Below are 24,071 nucleotides of genomic sequence, written 5' to 3'. Positions count from 1 at the left end.
GTGGTGGGTTCTTGCAACAGCGAAATGCAGATGTACCGATGGCGGTAATATCACGTACACTAGATATGAAAGGGCAGTGCGGTAGTTGAAGCTAGAAGCATGGGACGTTTCCTTTCGGAAGCTATTAGGTACTTCAATGTTTACTAGATCCACAGTGTCAAGAGTGTCCCGAGAATACCACGTTTCAGGCGTTGCCTCTCACCACGGACAAAGCAGTGGCCGATGGTCTTCACTCAACGTCCGAGAGCTGAGGAGTTTTCAGTGTTAACAGACAAGCAACAGAGCATGAAGTAACCGCAGAAATCAGTGTTGGACGTACGACGAAAGTAGTTGTTTTTGAGGCAACAAGGCTCAATATTTCTTCAGGGGACTTCCAACGATATGTTTTCCGTGATTTCCCTAAATCGCTTGAAGCAAATGCCGAACTCCTTCTCCGTCCTTCCCTAATCCGAGCTTGTGCTCCGTCTCTAACGACCTTCAAGTCGACGGGACGTTAAACACTGATCTTCTGCCGGCCGGAGTAGCCGTGCGGTTCTAGGCGCTACAGTCTGGAACCGAGCGACCGCTATGGTCGCAGGTTCGAATCCTGCCTCGGACATGGATGTGTGTGATGTCCTTAGGTTTAATTAGTTCTAAGTTCTAGGCGACTGATGACCTCAGAAGTTAAGTCGCATAGTGCTCAGAGCCATTTGAACCACTAATCTTCTCCTCCCTCCCTCTAGCGACTTGTTGAGACCAAGCCACGCCGAGTTGCTGCACTCCGCCGGGCGAAAGAAGTTCAGACACGATGTAGAAGATACCCAGTGACTTTTGCCACCACAGTGTCTATGGTTTTCTCCAAAGAAGCGTTACGAGCCATATCCTGTTCTTAGTCTGTACAAAGGACTTAGAAGACACTGTGAGAAGCCTGCTCATAGTGTTGACAGAATATGCCATTTACAGTCTGATAATGGAAATGAGCTTTTGGCGTCATTGGCCGGGAGGCCCCTTGCGGGGCAGGTCCGGCCGCCTTGGTGCAGGTCTTGTTACATTCGACGCCACATTGGGCGACCTGCGCGCCGGATGGGGATGAAATGATGATGAAGACAGCATAACACCCAGTCCCTGAGCGGAGAAAATCCCCGACTCAGCCAGGAAACGAACCCAGGGACGTAGAACGGCAATCCGTCACGCTGACCACTCAGTTATCGGGGCGGATCACAGTCTGGTAAAATAATCAAAATAGATCAGCAGAAAGCGTAACAAAACGAATTAGACAACATATCTGCGTATAGGGAATAGTATCAGTTGACCCTGTACGATAAAAGATGTATGGTTTCTCACATAACTTCTAAAATAACATGGTTACACGATAAATCGTACACACATATTTAAGGATTTTCGATTCAGCTACACACACAAAGATTACAATTTCGGTCAACTTATACAGCAAAAGAAAATGTTATGAGAAAGGCTAACCAAAGACTGCACTTTATTAGCTGAACATTTGTAACGTACAAGAAATCTGCTAAAGAGACTGACAACACTACATTCGTCCACTCGCTTCTGAAGTATTGCTGCGTGGTGTGGTATTCTTACCAGATAACATTGACGGAGTACATCAGATAAGTTCAGTGAAAGACAGCTCGTATTATCACGAAGTAGAGAGGAGTATGTCACTGATATGATAATAAAGTTGTGGCGGAAATCATTAAAACAAAAGTGTCTTTCATTACCTTGGACACAGAAACTTTTATTGGGTCAGCGACCATGCTAGGTTCAATAGTATACTCTTGTATTTGTCGATAAATTTATCTAATTGTACTCCTAATTAAGCGTCTCGTTTTAACAGAATCATCAGAAACGTCTTTGGCAAACAGAACTACCATTAAAATGGATGAACAGACTTTTATTAAAGAAACGATGTTTAGAGTTATTGTGGTGACGCATAAGTTGAGGCAGAGACCTCATGGATGCATGAGATCTAGTCAAATAATATCTTAACAGCGTCAGAGACTAAACTAGCTCTCGTCGTGCGGTGCTTTACGAAATAAACATATTCGGGCCCCAGATCGCTGAAGTGAGTAGCGTATATTGCATTATTTCCCGTATTATGTTAATATGAACCAATTATTCCCACAATAAGTATTATAATTAAAGCCTGTAAATAGTACATTATGAAACACGTTATTTTTTACGGTAAACGTTATTGTGAGTGAAAAAGTGTTTACTAAAAGTACAATTAGTACATTTGCAGTAGAAAACATATTACTACAGTATTGATAGCATAAACCGCAACTAGTTGTGTTGAATAGTTGAGGTCGGGAGAGGAAAAGATCCTATATATGACATCCTAAATAGAGGATCATACAAAAAACAATAATGACAGCACTAACTGAATGATACTGAACAGCACACACGGACTACTACACAATGTGACACTGCTATACTTATTGCCTTAAGTCTAACATTTTTGTGAGATTTATGTACAATAAACCAATTATTAATACTTTTTCGTGCAGCAGCGCTTTCTTCCGAATTATTTCATTTCCATGATACGCAACCATGGACGCTCATGTCACGCGGGGTTTGTTGTGGAGTGACATTCTTGCAATCGCGCAGCTCGTATGGTGCAGCGCACATTCTGTCGATGCATTGTTTTTGTTTTCGTGGAATACCTGGGCAAAGCTACTTAATTATATTACCCATATTTTACGTTAAGTGTTAGTAACTGTTTTATTGTACACTATTGTATTACTCTAAATTTGATTTTTTAAGTCTGTTCATCAAATCTAATGTTAGCTCTTCGTAACACACAGCTACCTGATGTTAAAGTGAAATGGGTAAAAAGGATTGTAACAAAAAAATTTAGCATGTCAAGACAGGAGTATATTACTAAGAAAGATGTTTTTTATCGCGTTGAGATCTTTTCACGAAATTTGAATGTCGAACTTTCTCCTCCGAAAGCCAAAATATTTTGTTGAATCCCACCTATGAAGACGAAAACCATCGAGCTAAACTAACAGAAGTAAGAGCTCGCACAGAAAGATTTAGACGTAAATTTTTCTCTTATGCTATTCGAGCTGAGTGATAGATAAATAATCTGAAAGTGGTACTAAGCAACTTCTGTAAACTGCAGAGTAAGTTGAGATCTCTTTGTTGTAAAGGGAAACAAATCAGGCAATACAATTTTACTTCGTTAGTACTGTTTTTCTACCTACCTGAAAATTGGGCTATTGAGCGTGCAATCGGTCGACCGCATCACATTGATTGCTCTACCAAGGGTAGCGGTTTTGTACGCCAGGAAAGAAAGTATTCCACGCCCCCTGCCAGCATTCCTGTAGTCCATTCTGCCAGGAAAAATTCGATATACTTAAGGAGCGCATGTCGCGGATGCTTCGTTCGTCTGCTAAGACCAATCACGTAACTCGATTTTGTTTTCGTTTCTGCGGCAACACAGAAGAACAGAAACGGGACGCACGCCATATCTTCCCTTTGTTGTTCACGGCGCTTCGCCGGCAATTTATGTAGAACTACATTTCCCAGTGATGTCGCTATCTTCCTCAGCTTGGAGTGTCGGTACGTTGTATGGTGCCACAATCGAGGACGATGATGTCCAGATAATGATAATATTTACTGTAGTTTTCCCGTCCGTCGAAGTATCTCTCGTCCAGAAGCCATTATACAATTTTTTGACTTTACATATAGCTTTTCTACAGTCTTATAGCATCGGAGTACCTATAGTTAATGCGACAGAGATGCTCATGATCTAGTGTTTGCACTTGCGCCTAATGTTGCGGAAATCTGGGGTTCGATTCCCTGCGTCCACATCAGACTTTTTTCTGGTGGAAAGGCCTCATGCGATCAAATGAGAAGCTGTTTTGTCGAAAGTTGACACACTGAGCAACGTGGCTGAGGTACAATAATATAACGCTTTGTCTTTCAAACTATCTATGAACTTTTTATAGAGAAGTGTAATGAAAATTCTCACATTTATTGAATACGTCCTTTCTGCATCTTGTACTTCAGTCGTACGGTTTATTATTTAAACAACAACCAGGTAGAAGTATGGTTTTAAAAAGGTTTATTTAAATCAAACCTGTAGCGGTTTCGGATGTATTACAAATTCACCCTCAGGCGGCTGGTTTCTGTTGTGTGTATGTGTGTATGTAAGTACAATCTAACTTCCGCACCATTTCAGTCCAGTAAAGTGTTCATTGTAAATAAGTATTTTAGTAGTTCTATTTCATGTTTATTACCTTATAAATAAATAAAACTTTTTTTTATTTTAAATTCAGTGCGTTAGTGTTCGTAAAATAATTCTTTAATATAGTTTTCATTAAAAAAAATGACGATCATTCCACTTGGGACCTGTGGAAGGTACATTAGCTTATTTGTTTCAGTTGTAAATACTTGTCACGTATTGTTGTTTTTCTGACCTGTTCTACATCCTGGAACACCTCCCCACTACGAATCAATTGGAATGAAAGTAAATCTAATCTAATCTGTTTAAATTAGAAATCTTACAAACGAGAAGCTGACCGCACATAAAATCAGTGAAACTGATGCACATATCATGGCAGTGGCGTCGCATCGACAGAACAGTACCAGTCTGGTTGACAAGTGACTTTTATTAGCAGCAGCAAAAACATCAACCGTTATTTTTGTTTTGCTCTGAGAGCACGACGGTTGACGCATTACAGCTTCGGATCGTATTCTTCGCAAGACTGCAGACTAGTTCTATAGTTCTAGAGGATATGGTGGCAGTAGGAGAGGACCCATTTTCTTACTCCACCCAGTAGTGCAAGCATGGATCCCGTGCTTATGTTAACAGCAATTCACTACGCAAGTGCAATTAATTGGCGTTTCACCATCACCTGCAAGTTGTGACCTCCCACATGACAATTAATGGTTCAAACTAATTATTTAAATTCTGTCCCTCCTGATTTTTAGGACATATACTTCGTTCGTCCTTCGTAAGAGGACACTGAAGAAATAGCGTGGAAAGTTTAGAAATGTACATTGATCAAAATAATTGGTACTTATCTAGTAAAATTCCTCTTCGTTGTTTCTCGTGATTCACCTGTAGGGTCTTCTTTCTAACTTTCCTATAGAATATTGACAAAATATTTGGATTTTCCGGAGTTCACGGGTTTGACTTGTTGTATCAGTTATAGTCAAAACAATGAACATGTTTCAATTTTGTCTTTGTTGACATATTCTTGAAATCATTCCACAAATTTTAAATATCACTTTTTCTTTGTGGTTCACAGTTATAAAAATATGGTTTTGAGCTTCGTTGTTTAGACGTACTGGACAACACTCGCCCAACTTTGACCATATGCGGTCATACGCAACTTCTTTCGCCCAACTACTGCAAGCAACTCCCTAACATTACACACTGATAGTCCGTAGATTGTTAAACACAAACACACATTGGTCAAAGATTACTGAATTTCTTCAGGCTTATGTACCGAACTATCAGTTTAATAACTCACGGCTGCAAAATACTAACGCGAATTCTTTACAGACGAATGGAAAAACTAGTAGAAGCCGACCTCGGGGAAGATCAGTTTGAATTCCGTAGAAATATTGGAACACGTGAGTCAATACTGACCCTACGACTTATCTTGGAAGCTAGATTAAGGAAAGGGAAACCTCCGTTTATAGCATTTGTAGACTTAGAGAAAGCTTTTGACAATGTTGACTGGAATACTCTCTTTCAGATTCTGAAGGTGGCAGGGGTAAAATACAGGGAACGAAAGGCTATTTACAATTTGCACAGAAACCAAATGGCAGTTATAAGAGTCGAGGGGCATGAAAGGGAAGCAGTGGTTGGGAAGGGAGTGAGACAGGGTTGTAGCCTCCCCCCGATGTTATTCAATCTGTATATTGAGTAAGCAGTGAAGGAAACAAAAGAAAAATTCGGAGTAGGTATTAAAATCCATGGAGAAGAAATAAAAACCTTGAGGTTCGCCGATGACAATGTAATTCTGTCAGAGACAGCAAAGGTCTTGGAAGAGCAGCTGAACGGAATGGATAGCGACTTGAAAGGAGGATATAAGATGAACATCAACAAAAGCAAAACGAGGATAATGGAATGTAGTCGAATTAAGTCGGGAGATACTGAGGGAATTAGATTAGGAAATGAGACACTTAAAATAGTAAAGGAGTTTTGCTATTTGGGGAGCAAAATAACTGATGATGGTCGAAGTAGAGAGGATATAAAACGTAGACTGGCAATGGCAAGGAAAGCGTTTCTGAACAAGAGAAATTTGTTAATATCGAGTATAGATTTAAGTGTCAGGAAGTCATTTCTGAAAGTATTTGTATGGAGTGTAGCCATGTATGGAAGTGAAACATGGACGATAAACAGCTTAGACAAGAAGAGAATAGAAGCTTTCGAAATGTGGTGCTACAGAAGAATGCTGAAGATTAGATGGATAGATCACATAACTAATGGGGAGGTATTGAATAGGATTGGGAAGAAGAGGAGCTTGTGGCACAACTTGACTAGAAGAAGGGATCGATTGGTAGGACATGTTCTGAGGCATCAAGGGATCACCAATTTAGCTTTGGAGGGCAGCGTGGAGGGTAAAAATCGTGGAGGGAGACCAAGAGATGAATACACCAAGCAGATTCAGAAGGATGTAGGTTGCTGTAGGTACTGGGAGATGAAGAAGCTTGCACATGATAGAGTAGCATGGAGAGCTGCATCAAACCAGTCTCAGGACTGAAGGCCACAACAAGAACAACATGTACCTCTCTGACATTTACATTCATAAAAATAATCAAGACAATTTTTTGTTAGAAATATATAGAAAGTTTTTGGCAGTTAAAAAAGGATATCACAAAATACCTGATAAAACAGCTTGTATCGAAAAATTACGCTTGGTATGTAGTACATTATGTAATCAGACCAGTTTCATTACAATGTCCACATGAAAAACTCTTTCTGCATCAGTTAGGAGCTCGTGCATAGGACGGAGAAGACTTTTCATACTCTGTAGTTCACTCACATCACATGAACACAGCACTACATTTGAAGCTCGCGATTTGCTTCGATGAAACTTTCACTTGCCGTCACATATTCGTTGTGCAAAAAGTGGATAACACAATTCTCCACTTGCTTGAAAGTATGCACCACATACCTCTGCTATTACAAATAGGTGTTATTCCTGGCTTTACTCTTGAACGACTCTTCAGCCTCGATCTACACACTCCAAAAGTTTGGAGGCTCTTTAGCTGGTTTTGCTGCATTACTTGAAATCGGCCGCCACCGCCCGCTGATCCTGCACATGTAGAACACCCTTCAACCAGCGTTGCAGACTTCTCGGTAAGGCGCAGTCGTTCTTAATCGGTTCAGTCAAACATTTGTCGAGGAATTCAGCCGCTCTAGTGTAACTAAGGGATCTGTGGTACCTTGATGATTAATTGTGGCTTAATTTCGTCCTGTTACCATCACCCCTTGTCGTTGGAATCATTACGGTCTTATTCCCAATCTCTCGTTATCTTTCTTTAGTCCTATACTGCCTGATAATGTGAAGTAATACCGCTACTAATGCCTGATTAATTATGCACCCTAAGCTACTGCTCTCATGCATTTGAATATCTTTGATGTTGATGACTCCACACATACGTTTCCTTCTATGAAGATGCATCAGCGGTAGACATACAGCAGGTCCCTACCAATAAAGACCACTCTGCCGAAGCTTTCTGCACACTGTTTGCATCGATACAACACGTGCAGAGGACGCTGTGTGCTCACGTACCAGTTGCCCTACAGTACTAAGGCGGTACTGTGGTGCCCTTACAGTCAAATGACGGTTTCCTGTTCTGAAGTCACACGTTACCGGCACGGCCCTGGTCTTTGGGATACAGTTATGGTCTCCATAAAGTGTCACCACATCCAAGAAACAGCAGAACGATTCACACTAAACCATTCTTTCTATGGCCCTCCACCACAGAGAGACATCTTCTCTGTGACATTACGGCAAGTTGAAAAAGAGAGAGAGGCAGAGAGAGAGAGAGAGAGAGAGAGAGAGAGAGAGAAGTGATATATATGTGTGTATGATAAATTCCTTCCCTCAAAAGTATTTCTTTTCTTCATACCTCCTCTGTGTTGCCACAGATAACGTGTCGCTGATCTCATTTGTACTAAGATTGCAGTACACGCCTATTTGCTTCTAACGCCCAAGTGGAATGCATAAGTTCTAATAAAAGTTCACCAACCTGCAGTCTTCGATAGTTGATGTTCCTTGGGCAGAAAATATCACGTAGGTCGTGAATCCGTGATCTTGAGGCTGTAAGAAACTCTTAGCAAGGAACTGTTGTTTTAGAAATGGTTAAATTTCCGATCATTTTGTTTATACGGGATGCCACTCGCTTTTTATTCGTAGGACACGGGAAACTGCACAACTATATTCCACTTTAGAGTCACAAATAATTTCCATTCTTCAACAAAATAACTGAGTATTTCTGTAATTACAATCACACTGCTCCCAACTAGTCACTGCGAATTAAATCGAAACTGATACCGAGGCAGACAGCATGTCTCTCCACCGAGGCTCCCCAACCAGTCTTACATTTAAAAACTAGACATTGAAAATTAAGCCTTAATTGATACCGCGGCGGACATCATGCCCGTCCTCCGAGACAGCCGAACGAGCTCTGATCTTACAGCCGGACCACTTTGCCCGCCATCGAAGTTAGGCGCGATTCGAAGATCACCGAAATGCTTCGTCTACCTTTTCGTTTTGCAGTTCTTTATTATTCTGCTGGTTATTAGTACTTGTGAAATAATGGAATGATAGCACGCTATTCAGACATGCTTTAAATATGAAATTCCAGTAACTATGCAGTTTAGTTTATCTAAGATTAATAATAGAAGATTACCATTTTGTCGCGCAACTTCCGAACGCCGCAGCCAATCGCGGAGAAGGACCACAATTTAGGCGGACTTTCTCATGATACCTGTACCGATCAAACCATCTGCCTCACACCACATTACGTCGTCTTTCCACAGCTGCCTTCTCAACTGCTCCAAAAAGAGCTTCTTGTAGCAGAATATGATAGCTGTGCAGCCAGAAATATTACACCACACTGCACCGTCTGTGACTGTGTACACAGCGATTGTGGTTGTGGGACTACCCTGCAAACTCTATCCCGTTTGATAGATGCCCTGACTTCATCGTTGGCGAGGATGTCCGCTGACCGGAACGCCATCTTCCATGTAGGACACGCTCGTACAGACATCTGGTTAACTGTTTGTGTGATTATATCGTGAATTAGACACAGGGCGAGGAAATAGCGGTTTCTTGATTTAATTTTGAACACTAGTGTTGTAGTTCTGGAAGTTGACAGAACTTGAGGAAGTTGACTTGCTGAGTGTGTTTCCACATCAAAAAATTTTGAGAAGTATCTTCCACAAGTGACTTGTGGAATTTTATCCGCTAGTCGACACATGTCTTATTGCCTGCAGTTGTGCCTTAATGATCGGGTCAAAGTCCTAAGGCAGTAGAGTAGTGCGAGATGACGAATTCGGAAGAATGCAGCGGAGAGGAGAGAAGCGATATTGACGGTGTGAGTGATGGCGAGAAGAGGTTGGCGTAGCGGGGCTGACGACCATGTGCTTGAGGTGGCTGGCCAAAGAGAAACTGCCCTACACACGCACAGTGACCAGTTATACTCGTACATCGAAATAGGGGTATAAGTACCTCAATATGTATCCACTTCAAGTGTGTTAGTTGCTTTTTTTTCTCTGCCACTAACAGAGTTCCCCCAAACACGTCAAACAATTTACTATCTGATGTTTTTTGCATGGTAATAACTGCATCACTAAGTGGACTACCCCTGTCAATATAGACTAACCGTTTTGCGTCTGTGTGTCCACACTTCAGTACCTGACGTGCTGCCCAGGGGAAAACAAACATTCATGGCTTGCTTACTTAGAGGTATTAAAAAACCTAAAAACATGCTACCCATAATAGCAATAGTCATTAGTCTGCAAATGAAGTAATTACTGATGTAATGTTGTTAAGTATCCACTTCAAGTGTGTTAGTTGCTTCTTTTTCTCTGCCACTAACAGAGTTCCCACATACACGTCAAACAATTTACTATCTGATGTTTTTTGCATGGTAATAACTGCATCACTAAGTGGACTACCCCTGTCAGTATAGACTAACCGTTTTGCGTCTATGTGTCCACACTTCAGTACCTGACGTGCTGCCCAGGGGAAAACAAACATTCATGGTTTACATACTTGGAGGGATTAACCAACCTAAAAACATACTACCCGTAACAGCAATAGTCATTAGTCTGCAAATGAAATAATTACTGATGTAATGTTGTTAAGTATACTGTCCTCAGCCACCAAAAAATATCTACACTTAAACCTGTAACAACCTGTGCATCTACATCTACATCTACGTGATTACTCTGCTATTCACAATAAAGTGCCTGGAAGAGGGCTCAATGAACCACCTTGAAGCTGTCTCTCTACTGTTCCACTCTCTAACGGCACGCGGGAAAATTGAACACTTAAATTTTTCTGTGCGAGCCCGGATTTCTCTTATTTTATCGTGATTATCATTTCTTCCTATGTAGGTGGGTGCCAACAGATGTTTTCGCAATCGGAGGAGAAAACTGGTGACTCAAATTTCATGAGAAGATCCCGTTGCAACGAAAAACGCCTTTGTTTTAATGACTGCCACTTCAGTTCACGTATCATGTCTGTGACACTAGCTCCCCTATTTCGCGAATTTACAAAACGAGCTGCCCTTCTTTGTACTTTTTCGATGTCATCCGTCAGTCCCACCTGTTGCGGATCCCACACCGCACAGCAATACTCCAGAAAGGGCGGACAAGCGTGGTGTAAGCAGTGTCTTTAGTAGACTTGTTGCAAGTGTTCTGACAATGAATCGCAGTCTTTGGTTTGCTCTACTCACTATATTATCTATGTCATCGTTCCAATTTAGGTTATTTGTAATTGTAATCCCTAAGTATTTAGTTGAATTTACAGCGTTCAGGTCTGTGTGACTTATCGCGTAATCGAAATTTAGCTGATTTCTTTTAGTTCAAAAAATGGTTCAAATGGCTCTGAGAACTGTGGGACTTAACTTCTGAGGTCATCAGTCCCCTAGAACTTAGAACTACTTAAACCTAACTAACCAAAGGACATCACAGACATCCAAACCCGAGGCAGGATTCGAACCTGCAATCGTAGCGGTCGTGCGGTTCCGGACTGAAGCGCCTAGAACCGCTCGGCCACTTCGGCCGGCTTTCTTTTAGTACTCATGTGAATAATTTCACACTTTTCCTTATTCAGGGTCAATTGCAACTTTTCGCACCATACAGATATCTAAATCATTTAGCAAGTCGTTTTGATCATCTGATGACTTTACAAGACGGTAAATGACAGCGTCATCTGCAAACAATCTAAGGCGGTTACTCAGATTGTCTCCAGACTTCTATGTCGTTAATATAGATCAGGAACAATAGAGGGCCTATAACACTTCCTTGCGGAACCACGGATATTACTCCTGTTTTACTCGATGACTTAGCGTCTATTACTACGAACTGTGACCATTCTGACAGGAAATCACGAATCCAGTCACGCAACTGAGGCGACACTTCGTAGTTGTCCAGATGGTCGAATTGATTCACAGAGCCGGCCAGAGTGACCGAGCGGTTCTAGGCGCTACATTCTGGAACCGCACGGCCGCTAGGGTCGCAGGTTCGAATCCTGCCTCGGGCACGGATGTGTGTGACGTCCTTAGGTTAGTTAGGTTTAAGTAGTTCTAAGTTCTTGGGGACGGATGACCTCAGAAGTTAAGTCCCATAGTCCTCAGAGCCATTTGAACCATTTTTTTTTTCCCCACAGATGAGCGTAGTGAACGCCGTTTGTGACGGAGTCGCGAAACGTACGATATCCTTTGTCTCGAATTCGATGCGTCTTCGTCTATTGACAAACGTACAAAATACACGATACTGAGCAGACTGTTTCACAACCGACTCCTTTTTGTATTCCTTTTACGCAGGCGGCTAACGGAGAAGTACCGCTTCATCGACAGCTCGCGTGTCGCCATCTGGGGCTGGAGCTACGGCGGCTACGTGACGGCCATGGCTCTGGCGCGCGACCACGAGGGCGTCTTCAGGTGCGGCGCCTCTGTGGCCCCAGTCGCCGACTGGTTGTACTACGGTAAGTAGCTTTGTCAGGGGAAGCGGTGCCCGGGGATAGGCGTGGATGTTACTCGCGTTTCACTAGCATTTTGTCTTCTGTTATTGCACTTCATCATCTGAACTTAATAAAATGTAAATGTCCGAAAGAACAGATACCATCGGTGACCATGCACCTCGTTAGAATGAAGTTACAATTAAATGAAAATCCTTAGCTGCTTACAGGCGTTGACATAGCACTTGGCTCAGATGGATAGAGCATCTGCCATGCAAGCAGGAGATCCCGGGTTCGAGTCTCGATCGGGGCACACGTTTTCATCTGTCCCCGTTGACGTATGTCAACGCCTGTAAGCAGCTAAGGGTTTTCATTTCTTTGTAATTTCAATCGTTGTAAGTGCTTGTATGGGTCATATTAGCATTGTCTTTGTAGCTTCTCCCACAATGTCTGCCACAGAGTTTACATGAGTAATATTATTGTAAAACATGTAATATTGGAAGCAAATCTACCTGCTCACAATTATGGGCTAAACATCTTAAGAGAACAATTAACTCCACTGCATACTAATGTTGTTCCTAAGCAGTAATACGGCCATAACTTTTCTCAAAAAATTAACTGCAGTTGATCTGATGCAACAGTTCTTCAATCCGCCGCTTGTGACTCATCTCTATTCTATATCCACGCCTTCCCGACGCAGCGAGCCTTTATCAACTCAGGTGACTGCATTGTTATATTGTCCTCGTACATGTGACATTATTTTCCTTACCAGTTCAGTATTAAGGAATGGTTAATGCTCCTAGAAGGGTAGCGAAATATATTACATGCTCGTTCATACATCATCAGCATTAATTATCTGCATCTAAGGGTTTTCATTTCATTGTATTTTCAAACGTTTTAAGTGCTTGTATAGGTCATATTGGCATTGTCTTTGTAGCTTCTCCCACAATATCTGCCACAGAGTTTACATGAGTAATATTATTGTAAAATATGTAATATTAGAAGCAGGTCTACCTGCTCTCAATTATGGGCTAATCATCTTAAGACAACAATCAACTTCATTGTCTACTAATATTGTTCCTAAGCAGTAATATGGCCATAATTTTTCTCAAAAAATTAACTGCAATTGATCTGATGCAACAGTTCTTCAATTCGCCGCTTGTGACTCACATGGGACCTCATCTATATTCTATATCCACCGCTTCCCGACGCAACGTGCCTATATCAACCCAGGTGACTGCATTGTTGATATTGCCCTTGTACATGTGACATTATTTTCCTTGTCAGTTCCATTCAACCGTATTAAGGAATGGTTAATGCTGCTAGAAGGGTAGCGAAATATATTACATGCTCGTTCATACATCATCAGCATTAATTTTCTGCAGTAACTATAGTCGATAGAAGTCCCTTTGTGATATTGTATAGGGGTTTCATATTTTCTGTGAGGCCCTTGTCAAAGACTTCTGTGGTAACAGTTATAAAGACTCTGATGCGTGTTACGAGTTGATTAGTACAATACCTTATACAAGGTGATTTATCTGCCCCTACTTATTGGTTTTATGCAACCCACAAAGCCTTCAAAAACCAAGCGCAAGATTTTCATATTCTCTCGCTCGCCCCACGGAAACTGTTAGTCCTATAAAAAAATAAACAGTGCCTTTTTGCAGAAAATCTGATGTAGTTAAATTTTGTATTGGGATATGTTTTACCTCGAGACCACGGTTTTCGAGTTATTCAAGAATAACCCATCTAGAGGTCACTTTTGTACGTTTTTCTTCAATAATTCGAAAAATACAGCCCCCAGTGAAAAGGTATCCCAGTACAAAATTTAACTAAATTAAATTCTCTACAGAAAGTTCGTATTCATTTTTTCTGTAAGACTAACTGTTTGCACATACAAAGCGAGAAAATATTTAGATCTTCCACATGGCAAATGCAGATGTTGCAGGTTGCATAAAACCTATAGGTAGGGACTGCTGAATCGTCCCCTATACACAAGACCTGTTTTCATGATGTTTCATTTTCCTACCTTCTAAGTACGCAACATTTCTTTGCCAAACTGCGGTTCTGAAGTGTGTCGCTAGTTGTATGATAAGTGTTCAATACTGTTGTACAAATTGTGTTAAAACGGAAAACCCCAGTTACCTGCACCATACCAGAAAAAAAATTTGGATTTAGTCCTTTAAATATGTCACAGGTAGGGATTAATTTGTCTGAAGATCATGTTATTGCGTTGTACACCTGAAAAAGAAGTGTGGTACAAGTGTATTACATTTTTGTTGCGGTATTTAGTCTGAAGACTGGTTTCATGCAACGCTCCACGCTGTGAAAGAGTTTTCATCTGTACAAAATTACTATAACCTACATTTACTTGAACTGACTTACCGTAGCCAACAATCAACCTCTGATCTCCATCTACGGTTTATATCCCTCACATTTTCCTCCACTTATAATCAAACTGTTCCTTGATGGCTTATCATGTGTTCTGTTACTCTCTCCCTTCATTTAGTCAAGTTGCGTCAAAAAACTCTTTCTTACCAATTCGTTTTAGTACATTTTCGCTAGTTACTCGATCTACGCTTAAGCTTCACCAAGCTTCTGTAACACAACATTTCAAAGGTTTCTAGTCTCTTCTTGTTTCTAGCATTAATCATCCATGTTTCACTTCCATATAGGGCTACACTCTACTTTTTATTAGAATAGACTTACTGACATTTAAAGTTGCATATGATGACACACTTTTTTCACAAAAACTTTCCTTTCTATTGGTGTTCAGTACTTTATCTTATCTTTCCTTTTGCTATCGCCCGTTACTTCAATTCCGGAATACACTGCCTGTCAAAAAAAGTAACAACACTAAACTCGAACAATGCTAAATGCACTGTGGTGGCCGTTATACCTGTCACAGAGAATTTCTACTCTGATCATTTACATATTCGTCTGTGCACGAAGTTTTATTGATATCCGATCATATCTTATGGACGCTTCACTTTCTTTGTCGGGCAGTGTAGCAGAACTTGTCCGTTACTTTTATGTCATGCATCCAAATCCAGTACCGTCATATGGTGTAATCAGTATCGGTAATCAAGTACAGAAAATTTGCAGTCGCTTGTACTTGCTATGCGCTGTAAGCACGGTGACGCTGCGTCTTTCGACAGATGCGAAATATACGGAGAAATACATGGGGCTGCCCACTCCAGAGGACAACAAGGCAGGTTACAGTGCCAGTGACGTCACGAGACTGGCTGACCGCTTCGCCAACAAGATGTTCCTGCTGATCCACGGGACGGCGGATGACAACGTCCTCTACCAGAACTCCATGATGCTAGCGCGCGCCCTCGAGGAGGCGGGCGTTCTCTTCAGGCAGCAGGTATATAGGCAGGCAAATAGAAAGATACGTGTTTCCTTCGTTCCATACATCCACCCTCAAGGATGTAGAAACTGTAAAAAAAGACATGTTTACAAAGGACGGAGTATGATAATGTTCCTTCACAGATTATAAGTGAAATGGTGGTCAAGGAAGTGGAATAAGTATTTTTCCATTTAAAATACGTAAATGCGTAGGACTACTTCTGGTCATACTGGCTACATAAATAAATAAATAATTGCTTATTTGTATTTTCTTCTACCAGTCACTTTATTTGTTTTCTATTTAATTTAACATGACGCAATGCGCTCTGAGCGTTTTATGTCCATCTTAAGGCGTTTATGCATACAATCCTGAAGATGGGCAGATAATGCTCGAAACATGTTGCATTATGTTAAATTAAACATAAAACAAATAAAGTGGCGATTAAAATTGCTACACCAAGAAGAAATGCAGATGATAAACGGGTATTCATTGGGCAAATATATTATACTTGAGCCGACATGTGATTACATTTTCACGCAATTTGGGTGCATAGATCCTGAGAAATCAGTACCCAGAACAACCACCTCTGGCCGTAATAACGGCCTTGATACGCCTGGGCATTGAGTCAAACAGAGTTTGGATGGCGTGTACAGGTACAGTTGCCCATGCAGCATCAACACGATACCACAGTTCATCAAGAGTAATGACTGGTGTATTGTGACGAGCCAGCTGCTCGGCCACCATTCACCAGACGTTTTCAATTGCTGAGGGATCTGGAGAATGTGCTGGCCATGGCAGCACTCGAACATTTTCTGTATCCAGAAAAGCCCGTACAGGATCTGCAACATGCCGTCGTGCATTATCCTGCTGAAATTTAGGCTTTCGCAGGGATCGAATGGAGGGTAGAGCCACGAGTCGTGACACATCTGAAATATAACGTCGACTGTGCAAAGTGCCGTCAATGCGAACACGAGGTGACCGAGACGTGTAACCAATGGCACCGCATACCATCACGCCGGGTGATACGTCAGCATGGCGATGACGAATATATGCTTGCAATGTGCGTTCACCGCGATGTCGCCAAACACGGATGCGACCATCATGATGCTGTAAACAGAACCTGGATTCATCCGAAAAAATGACGTTTTGTCATTCGTGCACCAAGGTTCGTCGTTAAGTACACCATCGCAGGCGCTTCCGTCTGTGATGCAGCGTCAAGGGTAACCGCAGCCATGGTCTCCGAACTGATTGTCTGTGCTGCTGCCAACGTCGTCGAACTGTTAGTGCTGACGGTTGTTGTCTTGAAAACGTCCCCATCTGTTGACTCAGGGATCGAGACGTGGCTGCACGATCCGTTACAGCCATGCGGATAAGATGCCTGTCATCTCGACTGCTAGTGATACGAGGCCGTTGGGATCCAGCACGGCGTTCCGTATTACCCTCCTGAAACCACCGATTCCATATTCTGCTAACAGTCATTGGATCTCAACCAAGGCGAGCAGAAATGTCGCGATACGATAAACCGCAATCGCGATAGGCTACAATCCGACCTTTATCAAAGTCGGAAACGTGATGGTACGCATTTCTCCTCATTACACGAGGCATCACAACAATGCTTCACCAGGCAACGCCGGTCAACTGCTGTTTGTGTATGAGAAATCCGTTGGAAACTTTCCTCATGTCAGCACGTTGTAGGTGTCGCCACCGGCGCCAACCTTGTGTGAATGCTCTGAAAAGCTAATCATTTGCATCTCACAGCATATTCTTCCTGACGGTTAAATTTCGCGTCTGAAGCACGTCATCTTCGTGGTGTAGCAATATTAATGGCCAGTAGTGTATGTTCCTGAGCGGTCAATACTTTACGAGCAGTTACTTTATTCATATCATATTTGAGGAACAATAGCAGCATTACATAAGACATAGTTTTATATGCATAACAAGTAGCGTTTAGATCCAGTCCGGCGAGATATTAGCCTGGGTGCACGCTGGCCTTCTTAGTAGGTGTAGTCCGCTGTAGTACCTAATAAAACCAACGATAATTGTTATTTTATGAAATCGCCTGTGGGTCCCCGCTCAATCGCAAATATAAACATGGTGTCGCTCCAGTCGCGCACTCTTCTCTTGACATCTACCATGGCGCGGCACCTGTGTCTGGATCAGCAGTGGCGGTCGACTGAACTGCTGGGGGTGGGGGTGGGGGGATGTCAGCATGCCTGTGTGCCACGGCAGTGGCATCTGACTCATCTTCATCTCTCAAGTACGTTGGATTACATCGCTCGATTGACTCGGCTATCTTTACCCCTTTTACATGGAGTGAGTCACCAGTCGCTCTGTTGTACTGCTGGATAAGAGCTTTGGAAAGGGGAAATTTTACTCGAGCGGCTTTTGCGCAGAAAGCCGTGTTTTTGTCATGGCTAGATTTGAGAAAACAAAACGTTAGTTTTTAACTGTAGCACGAGGCAAGAGTAGGTCATAAATATTCCTCCGACGGTTGTGTATGATTTCAACTGTTGTTCAAGTAGTTGTGGCAGATGGGGAAGGAAGTCAGCCGGCAGCTGCACGAGCTAGCCGGCAGGATATCCACCCAACACCCGTTACACTGCTACATCGGCGTCTCATAGAGGTATGCTCCGCAACTCAAAGACCAACGTTCCTTGCAGCGGGTACCAACCGACCCGTGGTGCAGTGGTTACACACTGGACTCGCATTCGGGAGGAGTGTAGTTAAAATCCATCTCAAGCCATCCAGATTTTCTTGATTTCCCTAAATCGCTTGAGGCAAATGCCGGGATGAATCCTTTCGAAAGGGCACAGCCGTTTTCCTTCCCCACCTTTGAAATAATCCGAGTTCGTGCTCCGTCTCTAATGACCTTCATGTCGACAGGATGTTAAATTCTAATCTTCCTTTTTTTGCAGCAGCTCCTTCAATTGTGCGTTGTTGAAATCTACTGGCTGAGAAATGGTGCGTCAGCTACCATTTCTCGGTGCCACTATGCCGATTCTCAGTTGTGAACTAGGCAATTAAATGCAGTGAAATGTCTACCCCTAGCTTCTTACAGGCGTTGATATAAGTCAACGGGGGCAGTCGAAAATGTGTGTCCCGACTGGGGCTCGAACCCGGGATCTTCTGCTTACATGGCAGATGCTCTATGCACCTAAGTCACCGAGCACACAGAAGATAGTGCGACTGCAGGGACTTACCTCTGGCACGCTTCCCGTGAGACCCACATTCCCAACTTATTGTCCTGCACTATATTCATAGTACCCCTGCCCATTATGCTCATTACTCTCGGCTTTTTGCCGATTCCCGTAAGAGTTCGGGCACTGTTTGTGCATCCGCACAGAAGAAGATGGTCAAATGGCCGGTGAGCCTTAACTCTCTCTCTCTCTCTCTCTCTCTCCCCTGTTCTGTCGGACACTTCCTGTAGGCCGTTAATCCCATGAGATCTGTAGAAGAACGGAATGTATGGTCCGCTAATACTACGTTGAGCGGCACCGTATCTTTGGCACTCCAAGGTCCACTATCTGATCAAAAGTTTCCAGGTATCCATTAGACTAATAGTTCTGGACTTTGGTGTTTGGAGCGAAACAAACGTTCTGAGTCATCTCAAAGGTGTTCCACTGCATTCATGTCGTGACTTTTGGCATGCCAGTCCATTTCAGGAATGTTATTGTCCACAAACCATTGTATCACAGAAGCTGCTTCATGACAGGGTACATTTTCATGATGACGCAAACAGTCATCAATTCCGAACTGTTCCTCTACTTTACTCATTACCCAGTGGTGTAACATATGTTCATAAAATTCTTCATTTAGCATTTTCTTATTCACAGTAAGAGGGCTAGAATGTAAGCACGAAAAACATCCACACTGTAAAATTACCTCCTTTGTACTCAACTGTTGACTTTATACATGATGGCAGGTGACGTTCTCCGGGCATTCAACAAACTCAAACAGTTCAGTTGGATTACCACAAGGTATAGTACGATTCCTAACTTCAAATCATTCGTTTCCAGTCATCCACCGTCCAGTGACTCCACTCTTTACACCATCTGACTATAGAAATGTGTGGCTTAGAAGGAGCTGCTCCACCATAGTACCATATCCTTCTTAATTCGATACGCACAGTCGTTGGGCTAGCTGGCATGCCAGAAGGACTTTCGAACTCATGAGTGATTTCTTTTGCTGATTTCATGCATTTTTTTACAGCCTCCCTGTACGAAGCTTGATGGCTCTTGCTGACCAGTACATGAGGTCTGTCTGCACTTGAAATAGCTGTGGTTGTTCCTTGTCGTTTCTACTTCGCAATCACGTCACCAATAATTAATCTGGGCAGCCTTAGAAGGGCTGAAATATCCCTGATGGGTCTGTTACTCAGGTAAAATTCAATGACTAGTCCACGTTCGATATCACTGAACCCTCCTGACTAAACCATTCTGCTGTTGCTCCTTTTTGCACTGACAACACAATACTCACCGCCTCCTTTCATACTGGCAGACATCTATTGGGTTGTTCCACATTACATAGGGGTCTGCAGATACTTTTGGTCATATAGTGTATAAAACAGCAATCGAAGTCTGTCGTTCCTAGGTATTAATGTAGTTGTCACAATAAAAACTACTCTAGACAGTCTCTTACTCTCTCAGGGCAGCGATCCGTTTTGGAGGTGGGCATGCACCAGCAACAGATATTCTGAATACAACGAAAATCACTCCTGTAAAGCTGAAAACACACTTCGTAGGTTATGATAACTGCTCTCTGTATATCCTCTGAGGCACTGGGATTTGATTTAGTCCATGGAACAGCTGCGCCACATGAAAATTGATGTGTGACCACTGCTTCGTGGTTCATCGAAGTGTGGTCTCTAATCGTCCAAATATCAGTATTCTAGAATCACTGCATTGCCGCTAACAAAGCGGCTTCTATGCCACCAAGTCCAACAGCGATACCTGCGTACCCTCTGATGGTTGTGCTATGCTTGCCTGGACCATCGTGTCAAATTTCGCCCTGGCAATTTGAAGTTTATCGGGACCAGGCTGCAGCTGTCATGACAGGAGGACCTGCTGTAGTCTGTATAAGGTGGAATGTTGAGTGGCTTGGGAGCCCACTATACCAGCAGCACACGTCATCAATGATAAGGGTTGGAAGTGTGGAAGCGGTCCTGTGACGATAATGCACAGTTGGTCACACCACTGGAATATTTTGATTTAGGACGCAGATATGCCGAATGTCAAGTTTGAAGTCAAATAAGTGCAGAAAATCTGGATCTCTTATTGGGCGAGAGACGCTGGGGACAATAAACCACCACTCAGTAGTTCTCTGCAAACCTAGGTTCAGATTTACTGTCACCCAGCCTTAGGTTGTTGTGGGGGAACCGTTTCCTGCAAAGAGATCAAAGTCTTTGATTGGTCTACGCTGCCACGAAAGTGTCTGTTGGAATACGCAAACGTCAGTGCCTGTGTCATCGGGAAACTGCATCTTGGTGGCCTCATCTGTCATCACTTGATGCAGCTGGCATGCTGCTGGCCCTTTGGCCACAAGGTGCTGCCACTCGTGTTCCCCTATGAGGAGCCTGGTGATGTGTATGGATGTGGCTTGCCTCGAAAGCATCAGTCTGGTATGGGTGAGGATTGTCTGTTTCCAGATCCGCGAGAAGCGATGGGTTCCCTTTTCCTGTGAGCTGTGGGTCGACTTCTCCATCCTTTACTCGAGCCAAGAACTGTAACCTGGTGTATGAACTCATCTGTAGAATCTTTCTATGATATGCCATCAACTCATCAACAGGCGAAGGTGTCATAGGAATTGTGATACTTTTCTGTATCATAGCTCCTCCCAGTCACTCGTATCGCTCTGTCGCTGAGGGTTTTGTGAGCACATCATTCATTTCAAGAGTGGTTTAGCTGTGACATGATTCCAGCCCATGAGTCCACAAATCAGTTCTGCCAAAGCAGTGAGACGTGTCCAAAGAAGCGTAATAATGAGATGTGTGGGAGCCTTTGGAACCTCACCTATTGATGCACTGCTTGTCATCATGGGGACTTCAGAATGAGGAGAGACCCTTAATGCCATCTGTTGACATTGTTTAGTAAACAGTTGACTGTTCTGCCCTCGGGAGCAAATGTGTTATGTAATTCTGTGGCTGATGCTGTGAAATCGTTTTGTGTAATGTTGTTTACTGCGTTTCAGTCCTCTTAAAATAGTAAGTAATAACATTTTGTGTGACAAAACAAAGCTGTCAGTTAAGAGGTTAACTGCTCCAACACATTCAGCAAGATTCTATGTTAAGGAAGAAGACATTGAACAGCTCAATTTCGAAATGCGATCAGACCAAACTACATCCAAACGCCACCGGCAACTGCAGCGACACATTATAAATATACTCAATGCCGAAAAACGCTGGCACTGTCACCAGACATGCACCAGACTCAATGTTATACTCTGAGTTAACCCTTGCAAGTACTGGAAAGCATTCCATCGGCTTACAGGCACCCATCCCATCCTTCACTATCTGATCTTTCACAAAAACCTTTCCCTGTCTGACGATCTGAGCAAAGCCAATCACTTTGCATCCTATCTCTCAAAAATCTTCTCCATACTTGACAACTCTCACTTTGACAAGCACTTCCCATCAACTACGTCTGCCTTATTGTATCCTTCCTCTCCAATCGCCGATCCTATGTCCTTGTTAACAACACCAGTTTCCATACCCTCCGCATCACTGCAGGAGTGCTCCAAGGTTCCATTCTCTATGCCCTCCTTTACCTCTTATACACAGCTGATACGCATAAACCACCTCCTCCTATCTACCTCCTTCGATATGCTGATGACACCACTTTCCTTACCATCTATCCAACACACCAGAAATCCCAACAATCCTTCCAAATCCACTTCAGTAACGTTACCTCCTGGTGTAATCAATGGCTCCTTAAGATCAACCCCTCCAAAACCCAGACAATAATTGTAGGACACACTACCTGCACCTTCTGTCTCTGTGACATCTACCTCACCATTTATGACCGTCACATCCTCCTACCTAACCCTCTAAAATACCTTGGCCTAACATTCGACTGGCAACTAACGTGGAAACCTCACCTACTAACTGTCCAACAGAAAGCCCACAGTAGACTAAATCTACTAAAACTACTAACCAGCTGAACATGGGCACTACGCCTCTCCACTGTCCTTCACATGTACAAATCCTTAACCTGCCCTATTCTTTGCAATGAAAATGTTGCATGGATATCTGTCCTTCCTAAGTTCTATAAGTCTCTCCAGATCCTTACACCATGCACACCACCTCGCTTTCTACATCCAATTACCTTCCAAATAAGGATTCTTTACCAACTCAACACATTCCTGCCCCTCCTCACTCACACTGAACGCCTCTGAACAATCTACACTGTCTGCCAACTCGACTCCAATAATCCTGTCGTTTTCCAATTCTCATATGCCTTTATTAACCCATTCCACCAACCATCCAATTACACATACTCCATATCTTCTCCCAAAGAAACTTCCATCAACTCCTCCTCCCAGATCATTAACTCCACCCAAACATTTACCCATCCTAGCAGCTACAGGTCCACCTCACCCAATCTACCTTATCAGGGCTCTCTCTCTCCCCCTCCTCATATATCCTTAGCTCCCGTTTTCCCTTCTGCCTTTCTTTCCACACCACCCTTTTCCAAACAACTATTAGTGCCACCATCTCCCCCTCTACTCTACCCCCTCTTCTGTCTCAACAGCTACTCCTACCCCATTTCTGCAATGCACCAGTCCTCCATCCTTATACTCCGACATCCCTACCCTCTTAACCAACCAACTGTATCCTCTTTAACAACTAACTCCCTATCTTGTGGCAGGACCTTCCAATGTCTAGTGATAGGAAAGTGCGTCTTTTTAAATAACAGTGTTTTAAATATGCACATATTTGTTTCATTTTGAGCCGGCCGGAGTAGCCGAGCGGTTCTAGGCCCTACAGTCAGGAACCGCGCGACCGCTACGGTCGCAGGTTCGAATCCTGCCTCGGGCATGGATGTGTGTGATTTCCTTAGGTTAGTTAGCTTTAAGTAGTTCTAAGTTCTAGGGGACTGATGACCTCAGCAGTTAAGTCCCATAGTTCTCAGAGCCATTTTTTTGTTTCATTTTGCCTTTTATTATTACTGTTCTTTTTAACTACCTTTGCAGAAACTCATCTATCTTATACCCAAAGAAACTTCCATTTTATTCGCCTTTAAATAGTTTTAAATTCAGTGTAACTGTCCTCACTATCTTTTTCTTGTTTGTCTCATTTACTTCTCATTGTCAGTTGGCTGAAGAGCGGGTTACCTCTATCGCTGCCCACCTTCCTGTCCTTATGAGGCGTGTGGGTGGAGGGGGGAGGGCTGGGAAGGGGACATGAAACAATAAAAAATTTGGCCAAATAACATTCAGTTTGCACAGATAAGACGCGGTAGTGGTGTACTGCCCTCATATGGACATTACTGATTGGTTGGTCGTTTATGGTTTTATTTGATGTGTGCCTTTTGGTGGCAGAGCACAATATTGCACATTTGGTGTGTTACTGC

General features: G+C 42.9%; 1 protein-coding gene across 1 annotated transcript in view; it reads left to right on the top strand.

The window, feature by feature from the left end:
* The window catches only part of LOC124615884 (venom dipeptidyl peptidase 4-like), a 109,815-nt gene that overhangs the window by 61,323 nt on the left and 24,421 nt on the right, over positions 1–24,071 (top strand). Inside the window, exons 5-6 of the mRNA XM_047144052.1 lie at positions 12,019–12,179; positions 15,311–15,522. Coding sequence (XP_047000008.1) covers positions 12,019–12,179; positions 15,311–15,522 — 373 coding nt within the window. The remainder of the gene's footprint in view (positions 1–12,018; positions 12,180–15,310; positions 15,523–24,071) is intronic.

This window comes from Schistocerca americana, chromosome 5 (assembly GCF_021461395.2).
Source record: "Schistocerca americana isolate TAMUIC-IGC-003095 chromosome 5, iqSchAmer2.1, whole genome shotgun sequence".
Lineage (NCBI taxonomy): Eukaryota > Metazoa > Arthropoda > Insecta > Orthoptera > Acrididae > Schistocerca > Schistocerca americana.
The sequence above is the reverse complement of the archived record's forward strand: the minus strand, read 5'-3'. Positions and strand labels throughout refer to the sequence as shown.